Here is a 16,216-nt window from a genome sequence, read left to right as displayed (position 1 = left end):
AAACTATTTTCGGTGACAGCCCATTTTCCCCCAGCCCCAGTAAAACATTTCCATGGGCTGGGAGGTGAAGAACAGCAGTGGTCCCCCAATGGAAAAGCAAGATGGTTTCACTACCAGCAGGAAACTCACCCATAGCTCAGCCTCAACCATATGCTTGGCAGAACATCTCCGTCTTACAGGCCCGACAAAAGGATACCACATCTTGTTGGCCCGAGCTTCAGCAGACAGAGAGTTCCACCAAGCCGGTGCCAGGACCAAGAAGGTATTGGCTCTGGTCAAGGCCAGGCGACCACCAGCAGGTTTATATCGGCTGATCAGAGCACCCTTTGGGGCACCTATGATGAAAGGCGGTCCTGCGGATATGCTGGTCCCAGTTTGCTGAGGGCTTTATAGGTTAAGACCAAAACCTTGAATCTGATCCGGAACTCCTCGGGGAGTGCAGCTGCCATAAAAAAGAAGTTTGTATGTGCAGTATCCATAAGGATGCACACAGCAGCATTCTGGACCCGCTGTAATTTCCGGATCAGGCTCAAGGGAAGCCCTCCATAAAGCAAGTTACGGTAGTTTAATCTGGAGGTGACCATTACCTGGATCACGTTCATGAGGTCATGGGTCAAGAGGCAGGGGGCAAGCTGCCTGACCTGCCGCAGATGGAAGAAGGCAGACCTGGCAACCACTTGATCTGAGCCTCCATTGACAAGGAGGCATCCAGAATCACCCCCAGACTCCTAACTGTCAGAGTGGGCGCAAGTGATGCCCCCTCGAGAGTCGCCCTGCCGTCCATGATGGATTGATCCCTTTAGTCCCAGCGCAGGTCAAGCCAATCTAACTTAACCAAAAGAAGGGTCAACAGGGAAGTTTTCTTGCTAGGATGGGCTGCTTTGGCTCTCTCGAGTATGCATTGGGCCACCTCAGAAGTCCTCTTAAGTTTTGTTTTGATCGCTGCAGAGAGTGGCAGCAGAGAAGCCCTTGCATACGGTCTTCTCTAATAGGATGCTTACTACTGGCTTTCTTTTGTTTTTGATTCCTAGGTAGTTTTTTCAGTAAAGTTCAATTAGTTTGTGATATCTGTCACCCCTTTCTTTGTGTTTTTATAACAGCCACGTCCCAAAGCAAGAGACCAGAAAGATTTTTAGCATAAATGATGTTTTTCAGTGGTATATGAGCCTTGTCCCTCTTGTTAAAACCAAATTTTCCTCTGACTAAAGATAATTCATTGTTCCATAACTGTGTAATGACAGTGTTTGTCATTTCAACTGATAAAATGCATCTGGAGGCATTTGTGTCATTAACAGCCAGCCCCTTGAGGTAGCATTTGATGGAACAATCTGTGTGGATATTAAAAACGAAGCAGGTTGGCAGGCTCTGTTCAGAGGTCCCAAACAGAGAGGTGTCAGACAAATTTATTCAACCGGCAGCCTGCAAGAATCTGGAACTGCGGTTTGGAACAATATCTCAGAAAACATCTTTTTATGTGCAACACAGTGAGGATATAAGCAGGAATCTCTCATTGTAAAGGGGGAGGAATGTACTTTCGATAAAATTGCCTGAAGGCTCCCCAAAGCGTGTGCAGAACATGAGACCTTCCCACTTTGTCAAAACATTGACAGATATTAGGTACAGGAAAAATGGTGTTTGTATCTGCTCGGCATTGTAGTGATTCTTCTCTCTGAGATCTACTTTGTGTTTTGACATCCGTTTTTGCCATTTATCCTAAAAACAGATGGGAAATACTCTCAGAGGTGTCAGTTTTATTGCCGTATATAATCTTCACCTGCACCGTTCTACTAGATGCATCACGTTGCTAATCCTTGCACATGTTGTGGAAGTCCAGTTTCTTTTTCTACTGATTAAAAAAGAAAGCAGTGGCCCGGACAATCCTGTGATCGCAGTAAGCTGAAAACCACTGTGCCATGGTTATATTGGCAATGCATCTGTGTGATGTAATCAAAACCATTATTTGCTCCCAGCAGCAAAGAAGCAAAGGGAAAAAAATTAACTGAACACACAAAATATTTGGTGGGATGCAGACTAAATTTTCCAGTTGCAGAATGCAACTTTCGTGCCTCCCCCCTTCCAGTGCAGCTTGTCTGTAACCTGCTACCATCTGGGGGGAAATTAGCCCTTCGGAGTACTGGCCAGACTGGGCCCTGTCTCTGTCCATGGAGTGCACATCCATACATATGACGGTATCTTTCCTACCTGAGAAGGAAGCCCAAAATGTGCTTCTTGTTTCTGCATGGACAGTCTGTGCTACATCTGCAAAGACTGTCTGCAAGATAACAGCCACTCCCTTAATACTGTTAGTGTGATTTAGCATACAGGCCTTTCCCAAAGGATACGCAAGACAATCCTAAACGTAGGTATTATGCATCAGATCCCACTGATTTCAGCATAATGTGCTTCTGATCAGAAGTACAACTGCTAACCTTTAAGCGTGAAGCATCTTACATGTTAAGTGATGTAGCACCAATTGTCCTGTGCTACTTACTCAGTGTTTACATATTCCTTTCCAGGAATCAAATTTCTCTTAATTTGCTTAGAAACATTAGCAAAAGAGGAAAAAAACAAAAATGAAAAAGAAGGGGCAATACAATGGTAGTGTGAAGTTGATAAAATCTTCCAGACATATAGACTGCTTTGTCAGTGCCACCACAGTTGTTATATACCAAAGCAGCATTTTGCTGTGAAGAACCTATAGTATGATAAGAAGCTGTTGATTGATTTTGTTTCATGATGAGCAGGGCTTTTTTCTGGGAAAAGAGGTGGTGGAACTCAGGACTGCACAATGACGTCACTTTGGGTCAGCTGGAACAAGGAGGAATTTTTTAAAGTTTAAATTGCCCTCGGCGAAAATGGTCACATGGCCGGTGGCCCCGCCCCCTGATCTCCAGACAGATGGGAGTTTAGATCACCCTCCATGCCAGTGGCAGGGAGGGCAATCTCAACTCCCCTCTGTCTGGAGATCAGGGGGCGGGGCCACCGGCCATGTGACCGTTTTCAAGAGGTGCGGGAACTCCATTCCACCACGTTCCCACTGAAAAAAAGCCCTGATGATGAGCAACTGGTCCACTCGCATTATTAACAGACAGTCTGAAGATTTGTGCAGACATAAAGCGAACCAGGATTTGGCAGTTGGAAAATAAGTAGTGGGGTTGTATGCTCCCATGCACTGGCTGCATGCAGCTGCCTCTCTGAACACCCAAATCTAGTTCACTGAGCGCTTAACCAAGTGTGCTGCAAATTTAGCTGTGAATGTGTTTAACAGTTGAATGTACCACGTTCTAATGTGTCCATCAGACTGGAGCCAATACTCCAACCAATTCAGTTCATGCTGAACAGCTGTGGCTGCCTGCCGAATGAGTTTGCGTTGGGTTTTTGCAGAACTGCCTGTGTGCAAAGACTCTGCCGATTCAAACGCATTAGCCATCATTAGTTTCACTAGGGACTGCTTAGATGAACATCATAGGGTAGAATTTTAGGTAGCATTTGTTTATGATTGGCTTAATTATCTAGTTAAACAAAATCTCCTGTCGAGCAGAGTGGTTATGGTGCAAAGTTAGAGGAACTCCACACTGTGTGAGAATATACACATATACAAAAATCAGTTGCATGGTTAAGAAGGAATGCAGTAAAACAGTCTGCCAGACAGCCACAGGCAGATTGATGAACAGATGGACCAAACTTAGGAAAATCATCTCCCTGTTTGCAGCTGGCAAACAGGGTCTGGAACAAACTGGCACCTATTTGAGCATCCCTAGAAAGTAACTATATGTTGTTTCCTTGCAGCTTCCCTGGGTCTGTATGCTCAGACATTCATGGCAAGTTCCATGATGGGAACTTAATTCCTGGGCACACATAGGCCAATTTGGATTGGGGCCATAGTATCCAGGAAAGGAAGCTTAAATTTTCCCTGCTTGCTGTTTCCCAGCCTGTAGTGGCCCCAATAGAGCCATTTGGCCATTGGGAAAATCATGTGTATATCAAACACATGGAGCTGATAGTTGATCCCTGGGGCCATTTCAGGGCCGTTTCCAGATGGCTTACCTGCCTCCAGAACGTCACGCCATGTTGCCAGGAAAACGCGAAATATCGTGTTTTCTCGCACGAGTTTTGTGCGACGTCACGCAATGTCGCGCAAAACTTGCGTGAGAAAACGTGATATTTCGCATTTTCCCCGCAACATGGCGCGACATTCAAGAGGCAGGTAAGCCATCTGGAAACAGCCAAGGTCAAGATAACAGACTTGCGTGATAGTCCCGATCTGAATCAGGTCCACAGATGTCTAATAATTGAGTTCCTATCATGGAGCCCGCAACACCCATCTACTTGTGCAGACCCGGGGAGGACACAAGGAAAATATAACCTGTGGTTAGGCCCCCAGATTCATGCCAGATGTAAAGGAACATGCACACCTCAGCCTCTCCCAATGATTTTAAGTCCCGCTTAGTGTTACATTTGCACCCAGCATCTTTCAGTGCACTGATACATCTGCCTTCATTAAGGCTTGCCTGCCTTCACTGCCTTACTCAGTTTGTTGCTAGAAATGATTGGTGACCTTATCCTGTGTATTTGTTTGAAGGGAGTACCCCTGAGCCCAGCTGGACAATTCCAAGTGAATGTGCCCAGAACTGTAAACTGTGGCTTAGGAAGGAGGAGCCACAATTAATGCTTTGAGATAGATCGAAATAGTGATATACACACAGACACACACGATGCAGGTTTTCATGTTAGAAAATAATACATTAAAGAAGAAGTGAGGTGTACTGGCAATATAAAAATAAGACTGCCGTGGTTTTTTTGCAGTTCAGCTGTATACCTTAGGAGCACCAAGTTTTTTTCCCCCAAGTTCTAACTTCCAAAATACATGTTTTTAAAACTTGAGTATTATATATTTTGCAATTCATGTGAGCCATTGCACAGAACAAGGCTTTTTTTAAATTAAGATAATTTTTATCAGAAAAAAATGCAGATTTCCTTCCACTCATTGAATCCAATTGTATTTTTACGTGGAATGATAGATGGAAAAGTTTGTTCCATGAAATTCAGTACATAATGAAGGTAAGACAACAAGAAAACTTGAACATAAGCAGGGCTTTTTTTCAGCTGGAACACGGTGGAACGGAGTTCCGGAACCTCTTGAAACTGGTCACATGGTTGGTGGCCCCGCCCCCTGATCTCCAGACAGAGGGGAGTTGAGATTGCCTTCCGTGCCACTGAGCAATCTCAACTCCCCTCTGTCTGGAGATCAGGGGGCGGGGCCACCAGCCATGTGACCATTTTCTCCAAGGGCAACCCACTGAGTTCCACCACCTCTTTTCCCAGAAAAAAAGCCCTGAACATAAGAATGTTTTTGTTCATGATACGAACAGAGAGGGATATCGAAGAGATTTCCCCTGCTCTTTATGCATTTATATAATCTCACCACTTTTCTGCTTACGTGCAAGTTCATTTAGAAGATCCTGATTGAACCAGTTACTTATTTTGAAAAGCTTGTGCCTTTCTCCTGACAGAACGCGTGCATTTGTGATGCTAAATAGTGGGCACAGACTCCTGCCAGTCTGGTGGTAAACGGAGCTGACCACTAGCTCCTTTTTCCTCATTTCTCCTTTAAGCTTTTCAGAACTCTTCTCAGAAATGCATGGGTTCCCTCCTATTTACTCCTGCCCGTTGCAGCACTTTTAGCTGTTTGATCCTCCTTCAGTTCAGCAGAACATCTTCTACGCTCTGTGTAGATCTGAAAGGAACTGTCCCTGGCAACTCAAGAGACGTATAATGCAATAACCTGCCATGGTGTAGTGATTAAGAGCGGCAGGACTCTAATCTGGAGAGGCAGTTTGATTCCCCACTCCTCCGCTTGAAGCCAGGTAGGTGACCTTGGGTTAGTTACAGCTCTGTCAGAGCTCTCTCAGCCCCACCCACCTCACAGGGTGACTGTTGTGGGGATAATAATAACACACTTTGTAAACGGCTCTGAGTGAGCATTAAGTTGTCCTGAAGGGCAGTATATAAATCGAATGTTGTTATTATTATCATGATGATGATGATGATGATGATGAAGAAGAAGAAACTGGCACCTCAGATCAACAGAGAGACAGCTTTTATCATTCTGTTGAATCCGTTTGATTATCCACAAGGGTAAGCTTTGTAACATGATTATACAGCTCTGTCTTGGATTGTTGATCTGTAATTGGTGATTTCACCCAATCCGGTTATCACATGATAAACATGGTATGATTGAATTTCGGTGTGACCAGTCCCAGAGCCTCTGGAATAAACTCTGACATACAGAGCCATCATTACAATGAAACAGACAAAAAGGACTGCTCCTTTCTCTTTTCCCCACTTCTCTCTTGAGCCAAGCTACAAGTGACAAATGACACTTGAACGGCAAGTGAACAGTGGAGCGCAAGTGAACAGGGAGGAATACACATGAGTCTGTTCACTTGCCATTCAGGTGTCATTCGTCACTTGTAGCTTGGCCTTTCGTCATATTGGCCCCAAAACCAGACCTTTTCTGAAATCCATACCTGCCTTCTCACTCCTTAAAGCATTCCCGCAGTCATCTGCGCTAGAACAGTCTTGAAATCCCACATGCCCTTGCCTGTCACACCTTATTTCCTTGTCTGTTCCTCCGTATTCACATGGAAAGAAACTCAGAGTGAAGCAGTTCCTAGCCTGTAAATTGACTTTCCATCTTTATATCACACCATTTCTGCTTTCCATTTCAAGGGGCAGCTTGCATGAACCACACCCATAAGAGTAAGGTTATTGCCTGAAATTTCTTCTTATACTCGGAGCTCTGTGTGGTTGTGAGAGTATTTGAATCCACCAGCACAGGGTTCAGGCAGACTGGCAAGGGCCTGCTGTACTTGCACTTGCTGGGCACCCCTTGCAGGGCTGCCACCAGCATGAGTATCATACCTCACAGCTCAAGCACTGCAGGCGGAAAGACGGTTCGAACACATTCACAGTTGCACAGAGTTCTGACTCTCCCCAGGAATAATCGTCAGTAGTAACCCACTTCACAGTTGTCCATATGGATCTACCTAAATACTTCCTCAGGACTCTCTTCTTCAGCAAATCTATGCAGTTAATGTTCCTTGTGGACTCACATGGTCACCTTGACCTCTCCCTAATTTTCAGCCTTTGGACTTGTGACATGTCTTCCCATCCTATGTACCTTGGAAGGTAGTCCATATATTGCATCCTGCCCTTTTTCTAGAGCAGGCTGTGTTGCTGCTCTTGCTCATCTTCAATTAGCTTCCAGGCCCAATTCAAGATGCCTCTACAAAGGGTATGGAGAATCCACTCCCGCTGGTTGCCCCGAAAGGGGCACAGTATTTTATCAGTTTTTATAACTGATTTTAAGTTGTATTTTAATCAGTGTTGTACCTCGCCCTGAGCCCACTTGTGGGGAGGGCGGGTTAAAAATAAAATAAATAAATAAATACAATTCAAGATGCCAGTTATTATCTTCTACCCTTTAAATGGCCTGGGCACTGTGTACTAGAAAGAGTGCCCTTGCTTTGGTGCATTCTTGTGGATGGAACACTGATGTCGCCATATGATGCGTCGCTTTGCACCGGGGCCCCTCTTTTCTGGAGGTGAGATCGGAGCAGATTCTAAGTTCTCAGTAGCCGCACTAACTTTTTAGCCTTGCATGTATAATGTGCTATCAAGTCGCAGCAGACTTACGGCAACCCCATAAGGTTTTCAAGGCAAGAGATGAACAGAGGGGGTTTGCCATAGCCTGCCTCTGCATGGCAACCCTGGACTTCGTTGGTCATTTCCCATCCAACTACTAATCAGGACCAACCCTGCTTAGCTTCTGAGCTCTGACAAGATCGGGCTAGCCTGGACCATCAAGGTCAGGGCGAAGCAGCCTTAGATCATCATAATACTCTTTTCACTGTACAAATGAAATCTGGATATTTTCAAAAAATTTCCCTTGGGTTGGCTAGAGTTATGATTTTGGTTTTGGGAAGGCAAGGATGAAGAAACAAGCCAGTACATCACACGGAAGGTTGTTCTAAAGCATGGGAGCAAAATCAGGGTCATACAGAGAGTCTAGCAAGATACTGGTGGTCAAAGAATGTCAGCACCAACAAACTCTCTTGACTTCAAGTCGAGTTGGCATTTATGTTCATAACAACCGCAGTGTAGTGATAGAAGTAGAAGATGATCTTATCCATTTGTTGAGAAAGGAGGTGGGAGTTGATTCTTTTTTTTTCTTTGAAAAATTGCCCCAGGTTTATTTCATATTAAAATATTGTCTCCTACTCCAAACAGTTGCTACGTGATCAGTTCTCCAAGCATGTCTGTTTCAAAATTAATAACATTCTCCAGTAGTATCTGAGGCTATTAAAACCAAAAGAGACCATTATTTAATTTGATGGTTTCCATGATGCATCGCACATAATTAAATCTGGTTAATTAAATGAGAGGTTTTGTGTAAGCAATTGTTTATTTTGTCTTGCCAAAGCGATCTTGGGGGTGATTCCACTTAAGCCAAGCGTGTTACAGTTTAATCAGTTTAATATGGAGCGCAGTTGCCACGTTTGGTCCAGCAGAGCAAGAGACGCATTACTACGTCACCGTATAAAGCTGCCTTACGCTGAATTGGACACTTGGTCTAGTACGGTCAGTTTTGTCTACCCCAACTGGAAGCACCTTCCCCGGGGTCTTACGTCAGAATTTTTCACGTTGCTTTCTACTTGATCTTTTGATGAAGAGGTATTGAAAAGAGAACGTAGCTGTTGAGGTTTTATGACGTTCTTTTCTAGATATGAGCCCCATTCCCATGATTTGTGCTTCTCTTGCTTTTGATCCTTCCTTTCCCCTCTGCAGGATAGGCTAGCAGTGCAATCCTAAACAGAGTTATGTCCTTCTAAGTGTATCGATTTCAGTGGGCTGTGAAATGTATAACTCTGCTTAGGATAGCACCGTGAATGATTTGGACCCCTGTGGTCCTTTGCAGCTCTCAGTATGGCATCTGTTAAATTTACTCACACGTCAGCACACTCCAGTGCCATTGCGGTGGATCAGGTCTAATGTGAGGTCTTCGGAAATATGTGGCGATACAGCAGCCTCCTCGCTTTGCCAGGTTTGCATGCAGACACTGTTTGTGAACACAGGCCTCTGCATGGTTTTTCAGTAAACAAATGAACCGTCTAAAATAGTAGTGGCCACAGTCACCACTGAATGTTTAAGAACACCCATGTGGAGCTACCAGTTCACACCATGGCCACACCACAAGAACCTGGCATTGGCCCCATGCATGTTCGCATGGGAACAATCACATGTCTGAATCAGAAAAAAGAGATTTCTGTGTTCTGATGCTGCCTGCTGATCCCAGCTTGCATCTGTAGATATGTTTAAAAGAATGTATGGGTCTCTATTTGATATGTGAAATGTATAGAATTACATATATACCCTGCGCATGTGGCGTGCTTACCAGTGTGGGAGAGATAATCAAAAGAGAGTGAGCATATGCGCTTACCCCTGCCTCTGTGGATATCTGTGTGCCTATGAGAGTGTACACATGGGTGTACCTATGCATATTTAAGCAGCCCAAAAGCCAACTGAGAATTTTAAAATGTTTAATTTTCAGTTATTCGCTGTAAAAAAAAAATCAGACTGTCTTGACCAAAAAAATTTCTCTCCATCTCCATCTTGTAGACATCAGCTCTCAGGGAATATCAAATTGCAAAAGATGTCTTGAACATTATCAGACGCAGTGTTTTCTTTTTTTATGAGTACATCATAGAAGCAGACACGGCCAGATGCTTCTGCCAAATTTTGTTCCCTCCCTATGTTTTAATGTATTCTGTGTGTGTGTGTGTGTGTGTGTGTGTGTGTGTGTCTGTCTGTCTGTCTGTCTGTCTGTCTGTGCGTGTGTGCGTAAACACACGGGGGAGGGGAGGGAATACTATTTTTTCATGCAGAATAGACCTAGGAAGTTTCTTAACTTCGTAACAAATCGAAAGAGAACCAAATTCTTAATAGCTTTAAAGGAATATTGGATTACTATGTAATATTTTTCTTAATTCTTGAAGTTCCTTTACTCTTACGGGTGTTCAAACCATATCAGCGTGTGCTGTAGGAACCTTAAGGGAAAAGGCTGTTTAGAGATATTAAAATAATGAAAGATTAGATAAGCAATTTCTGAGTGATTTATCAGTTCAGTATTTATGACAATTTACACCTCAGACAATAGTTCTCAGAATCCGAACTCCCCCTCTTACACGTACTTCCGCTTACATACAGAGCATGGCATTGACAATGTGCTTTCAGTGCACGTGGGTTCTCCTTTATTTCGGAGTTCTTCTCTCTATTTCATCTATGGGTCAGCCTCATCCAAAATGGCTCCCTTCTGGCTCACTCTCTCAGCTTTCCGTTGCTTCATACTCACTGCCAGTCAGTCAGGCTGCAGTTCTTGGCTACGTAGAGCAGAACCACAAGTGACAAAAGGCACAGATTGGACACTTGTCTGCTTCCCTCAAGTTTTGATGGGAAATGTAGGCAACTTGGCGGAATGTTGGACAAGTGACAGTTGAAAAGTCCATTGGACAGCAGTCAGAGAGCGAAGCTGCGAGACCAGGATGCCTACATTTCCCATCAAAACTTGAGGGAAGCAGACAAGTGTCCAATCTGTGCCTTTTGTCACTTGTGGTTCTGCTCGTAGTTCACTGCCCAGGCTCTGATGCTGAGCTTCGATATTTTTATAGTCCCTTAACACCTGTTCTCAACCTGAAGTACTCTTTTTCTGTCATCAAGTCTCCAGCTGACCCTTTCCCAAGTACCACTTTTCATAAACTATCACTAACAAGGAAATCCTAAACAGAGTTACTCCAGTCTAAGACCATTGGACTTAGATTGGAGTAACTCTGCTTAGGGTTTCACTGTCTCAGCATTTGCCTACCTTCCTCAGAGCCAGAACACCTCAGCAGCCTCCATAATTCTCATCTGGCTGGTCCCCTGCAGAGTTTCACTACAATTTATAAAGGTTTTGTTTCACTTTGTTGGATTTCTATTGGGAAACGGTCATGTGTTTCACTGAATCACCAGAGAAATCACTCTGAATTTGTATGCTCAAAATATCAAGATATACTTTGGTATGGAATGGAGGTTCCTAAAATCATAGAAACAGCAGTACAGGGACCCCCACCAGCCATCAAATCCAGCCTTTTGCAAAAACTAAGGACTCATACCTAGAGTATTATGCACTGTCATCTCTAATAATAGATAATCTTGGATATGCCTCTGGGAGTTATGTTAGGAAGGATCCATCTGTTGGTTTAAATTGACTCTATCTAGACTAAATCCTTTTCTAAGCCGATGTTAAAGACTGTGAGGATCCTCTGTCACAGGTGCCCCCCTCTGACAGTCTGCCATCCTGCCAGCTCTCCAGGCACGTGTCCTCCGACCTCAAATGGGCAAGGAAGGGGATTGCACCACCTCGTTCTGCCCTGGGAGCAACAGCCCGCCCCAGCTGATTCCCCCTATACTTCCTCTTTGGTCTTCACAAGTACCTGACTTTAATGGCCTCCCCTTTAAAGGCATTCTCTGAATCTCCACCTAGCCTCCCTGACTGGTTCTGCTTCCAGCCTATCTGATGGGAGGGCTGGATAGACTCTGCAGTCTCCTGGCCCCACCTACTCCGTCCAAGCCTAGTAGGGTTGCCAGTCCTCCACTGGGGGCAGAAGATCCCCTGCTACCACCCTCCACCAGTAGGGTACAAGGCAGGGGAACATGCTTCCTGCTTGGAGGGTAAGGGGACCTGGCAACCCTACAACCTAGAATGGGGCATTTGGTCTGCTCTCTGCTTGGCTCGCCCCTGCTGCTTCTGGATCCTCTCTGGTGGCTCCCTTGACAGCTTGGGACTTGTGCCTACCCGGCTCAAGCTGCCGGCAATCCCCTGTGGACCTGGCTGAGGTGGAGCTGCCTGGGCAATCACAGAAAAGGGGTGAGTCAGCTGGGTGGCTGCAGGCTGATCCTTGGGGCTGTGCCTGGGTGTTGGCTGCTGCTGGCCTAATGGTGGAGGAGGCCTGGGGCCCTGTAGAGGCACCTGCAGCTGTGGTACTGCCAGAGGTTGTGCTGCAGGGCCTGAAGATGGGGCTTGCTGCTGCGGGGCAGGTGAGGGAGGGTGAACAGAAGGACAGCATTGCCGGACAAAGACCTTCAGTGGTGGATATTCCACTGTTCCAGTGCTTACTGTTGGTGTATAGTAAGGTATAAACCTGAACTTCCACTGTTTGTCCCAGAGAATGTGCAGAGTTATGGAAGGGAATGGTTGCAAATTTCCAAACTAGAAAGTCCCAGGCAAAAAGGGGTCATGCTGCACTGCCTAATTTCAGGTAGGAGGAAGAGGTGGTTCTGGTTCTCCAGTGTGATAGCATAGCCAGTCTACTGTGAAGAAGTTTCAGTCCTTTCTGATGAACTGAAGAACAGCCAATAGGAATTGTTAAGTAGGAAACTCTACAGCGGGTCATCCAGGCCTGTCTCCCAAATGCTCAGCAAAACAAACCCAGCATGTTTTCCTAGTAAGTTAGATACAGCCCACAAAATGTTATTTAATCTTATTTAGGAGAAACGTTTAACCATTTAACAATATAGACCGAACTTGCAATGGGCAATGCAAGTCACCAGTTTTGTTTCCAGCATCTCCTAGTTACACTTTGTCTTTTAACTTTGACTTTAGGAAGCTACAAGTGGTGACCTGTAAGGAACTTGTGGGAAACGAGATGTCCCTCCCGGCCCCTGCTTCCCCTGCCTCCTTCCCCTTCTTTTTCCATTGCCTCTTGTCTCGGCTCCCCCTATCCTACTGCTGCTCACCTTTCCCTCCTCGACATGCTGCCACACGGCATCCTTTCGTCTTCATTGTCACTGCCTTTCTCCATCTTCTTCTCTTTTCAACCCAGCTGCAGTTGACGTCTGTGCAAGTGCAGCGATTGTTTCAGCAGTTTGGATTTTTAAAACCTCCCTCACCGTTTTTTGCCTCATTCTCAGATTTTTTCTGGAAAATCCCACTAGCCATAGATAGGCCCATTGTGTAGGTTGTGTCAGCCCATTGTGAGGACCATGTTTAGAAGGAGATATATAGCTGTATTATTGTGTACTGTTGCAGCTGCTCTAGAGCAGGATCCTGTCCACTATAGAGCAACACAGAAACTGAAGTCACAAAGTAGATACTCCAGAAAAATCCTACGTCAAACTCAAGATCTGCAGTCTGCAAGACTACACAAGCCCCCAAATGAGTGAAATATCATTTGACCCTGATGTTCAAACCTTCCCTTCAGAGTTTATTTAGAGTCATTTATTCCGTGGTTGGAATGATAGGGTCTCTTAGACTGTGTTTATTGTATTTCAGGGGCAACATTGAACTCAGTAACAAGCTGCCATTATTACGGTGACCCAACAACAATATGAAATGTCTAGTAATGTGCTATATGAATACCAGTGAAATGTTATAATGTGGGTTTGGGGGTGAAAAGTATTAACTTTGTTACCAATTTAATTATTCATGAATATAGAGGTTAAATATGTCAGGAATTTGAAACTTTGTCATTTGGGCAATGATAACTTTGTTGTGACTATTCAGATTGCTACACGCTTGAATCTTTTGCATGAGTTTTCAGTTAAAAATTGAATCCCCTTGGAAAGGCACAGGCAACTGTCAACTATTTAGTTTGTGCCTCTTGCTGCAACACGGAATGCCCCAGATACGTAGCATATGTAAAATCAGATTAGTGCTTAATTTAAACTGTCACGACCCTGAATGTCAGGATGATAAAATGTATTTCAGGTTTTTTTTTTAAAAAAAATGGAAACATTTGCTAGCCCTTGATTCCCGTGGCATAAATCTTTCACTATGGTGGGGAAAAAAATTACCTCTGTTTTTAAAATGCATTCCTTCTCATTGATGCTGGCATGAATTATACATATTTTTAGATTGCCCTTCTTGTGTTATGATTTGGGGGTTTTAATAGTATTATTTTTCTTTGCTAGACGGTTGGAGCAAAATTCAATCAAGGTCATCCCCCCTGGAGCTTTCTCACCATATAAAAAGCTGAGAAGAATGTGAGTGAGAAATATTTTGGAATTTAGATTAAAACATTCGGATTTTTTTTATAAAGGTCATGGCTATATAAAATACCTTCCATCAGAGTATGACTACTTAAAACTGTCTGACAGCTGACAGACGGGCTGATATGGCTATGTCTGATTGTTGGGTCTACATCGTTCCTTTGTCATGTTAACAACTGTCACTTATGGTAATTTATTATACAAATTAATCTGAGCCTATACATTATGTTTCAGGAATCTTTTAAAGTAGGTTTTTTTCTAAAGCTATGGCCCTGCAGTGCAATATTTTTCCTAGCAGAGCATTAAGTACCCAGACTAACTTAACCTTCTCTGTTTCAAATATACAAAATACGTTAAAGCTTTGGATTATTATCATAATTTAAGGCATTGGTCCACCATTGTTTCTAGTATATTGAACGGTGTGTTTTTTTAAAAAAATAATATGAAAAAGCTAATTGCTTATATTTTCTGATTAAATCCATTAATCGTGCCTTACAAGATAAAATAAATAGCTGTTTATCCTTTTCACTGAAAATGAAGAATGACAGCATTGAGAGTGTGCCTGAATTAATTTAATGCCTTCTCATTTCTCATTTTAGTGATCTGAGTAATAATCAGATCTCGGAGGCCGCACCAGATGCCTTCCAGGGCCTGCGTTCCCTCAATTCACTGTGAGTATGACTCCCATCTCTCCGAAGAAAGGCAGCATTCCTTGTTCTCTTGGGGTTCAGGTGGCAAGTTTGATATCAATCGTCTGGTTTTGGATTTTGATAGTCTACAGTAGCTTCAGTGACCTCAGAAGAGTTCTGCTAGATCAGGCTAAAGGTTGATATGGTCTGGCATCCAGAGGTTCAGCAAGATACTTTCCAGGAAGCTCACAAGCAGTTCATGTTGTTATATCCGACAACAGCTCACACATGACAAGCATATATGAGTGGGGACTCATTTTCTGATATGTAGGTCTAAAGTTTGCAGCTTTCAGGAAAGGAATAGCGAATACATCTAGATATTTAAGCTATCATTTGTGTGATCATCTTTTCTCCCAAAGAATGACTTGTATTTTTGGCAATTCTGCTGTAACAAGTAATTTAATAAATCTTCAGCAAGTATATATTGTTCTCACCAGGATGCTCATAAACCTTCATTGGTTCATGGCTGTAGGCCATAACGCAAGTGTAAGTGGATATTTTCAAGAATGTACAAAGGACTCTAACCAGTGTTTACATTTTATGCATCCGTGTATCCTAATCCTTGACCAGTTATTTTGATGTCAATCAGTTTAATCCTTTTAATTTTAAGGAGATTTAGTTTTTTCAAATTTAAGTCCCTTGGCTCAATTTCTTTGCAGATCCTGTCCCTACGGGATTTATGAGTTTACAATCTAAGGCTTTGATCTTAACTGAATTAATGTTTCATGTCACAATCTTATGGATTGTCCCATTCTGAGTAATTATGTATAGGTCTGGGCAACAAAAGTAGAAATGCACTTTGAGTAGTCTACTTAGTGTGGTTTAAGTTACATGATTTGTGTGTTTGCTTCCTTGTAGAATTCTTTGTTTTTCAGCTTATGAAAGATAGGATTCTGGCCCACATTTCAGATCTGCCAGCTTTGAAAATTTAGGCATGGAGCCCTGGGCAAATTCTGTGTCACGTGAATGTGTGAAATAGGATATCAAGATTGTATCCATTGTGTAGTGTAATTTGATCATGAGCTGATGCGTGTTTTGTAATCTGGAAAAATGCAGAGCTCGTGCATTAGGAAGCCACTAGCCACAATCCCATCTTTTTTTTGAAGAAGTTCTTCTCTATATCGGATGAATGTTTGCACATGGCTTCAGACAGTTAGATTTGTTCCTACCCCACCCCCAGCTTTCATCTTCACCATTAGCCCCACAAATTCATGTAAGATCAAAACATGGAGATCTTATTGAGTTGCTAATAACTTTGCTTAGGAAGTTCGTAATACTTTGAGGAACTGATCAGAACAAAAGTAAAATGAAAAGTGTTTGGATTGAAAATGGGCACTCTCTTGATGTGGAGGTGGAAAATTGAAAGGTACACTCCTGGAAAACCCATGTTCCATTTCCAAAGCATTTGATCTACTTGTATCAGTTCTGTGCAATTTTAG

General features: G+C 43.5%; 1 protein-coding gene across 2 annotated transcripts in view; it reads left to right on the top strand.

The window, feature by feature from the left end:
* SLIT2 (slit guidance ligand 2) overlaps window positions 1–16,216 on the top strand; it is a 402,035-nt gene that overhangs the window by 275,778 nt on the left and 110,041 nt on the right. For both annotated transcript variants that reach the window (XM_054998712.1, XM_054998711.1), the window contains 2 exons: window positions 14,011–14,082; window positions 14,688–14,759. In XM_054998712.1, the coding sequence (XP_054854687.1) occupies window positions 14,011–14,082; window positions 14,688–14,759 (144 nt within the window). The remainder of the gene's footprint in view (window positions 1–14,010; window positions 14,083–14,687; window positions 14,760–16,216) is intronic.

This window comes from Eublepharis macularius, chromosome 15 (assembly GCF_028583425.1).
Source record: "Eublepharis macularius isolate TG4126 chromosome 15, MPM_Emac_v1.0, whole genome shotgun sequence".
Lineage (NCBI taxonomy): Eukaryota > Metazoa > Chordata > Lepidosauria > Squamata > Eublepharidae > Eublepharis > Eublepharis macularius.
Note: the sequence above shows the minus strand (reverse complement) of the source record. Positions and strands in the feature narration are given on the sequence as shown.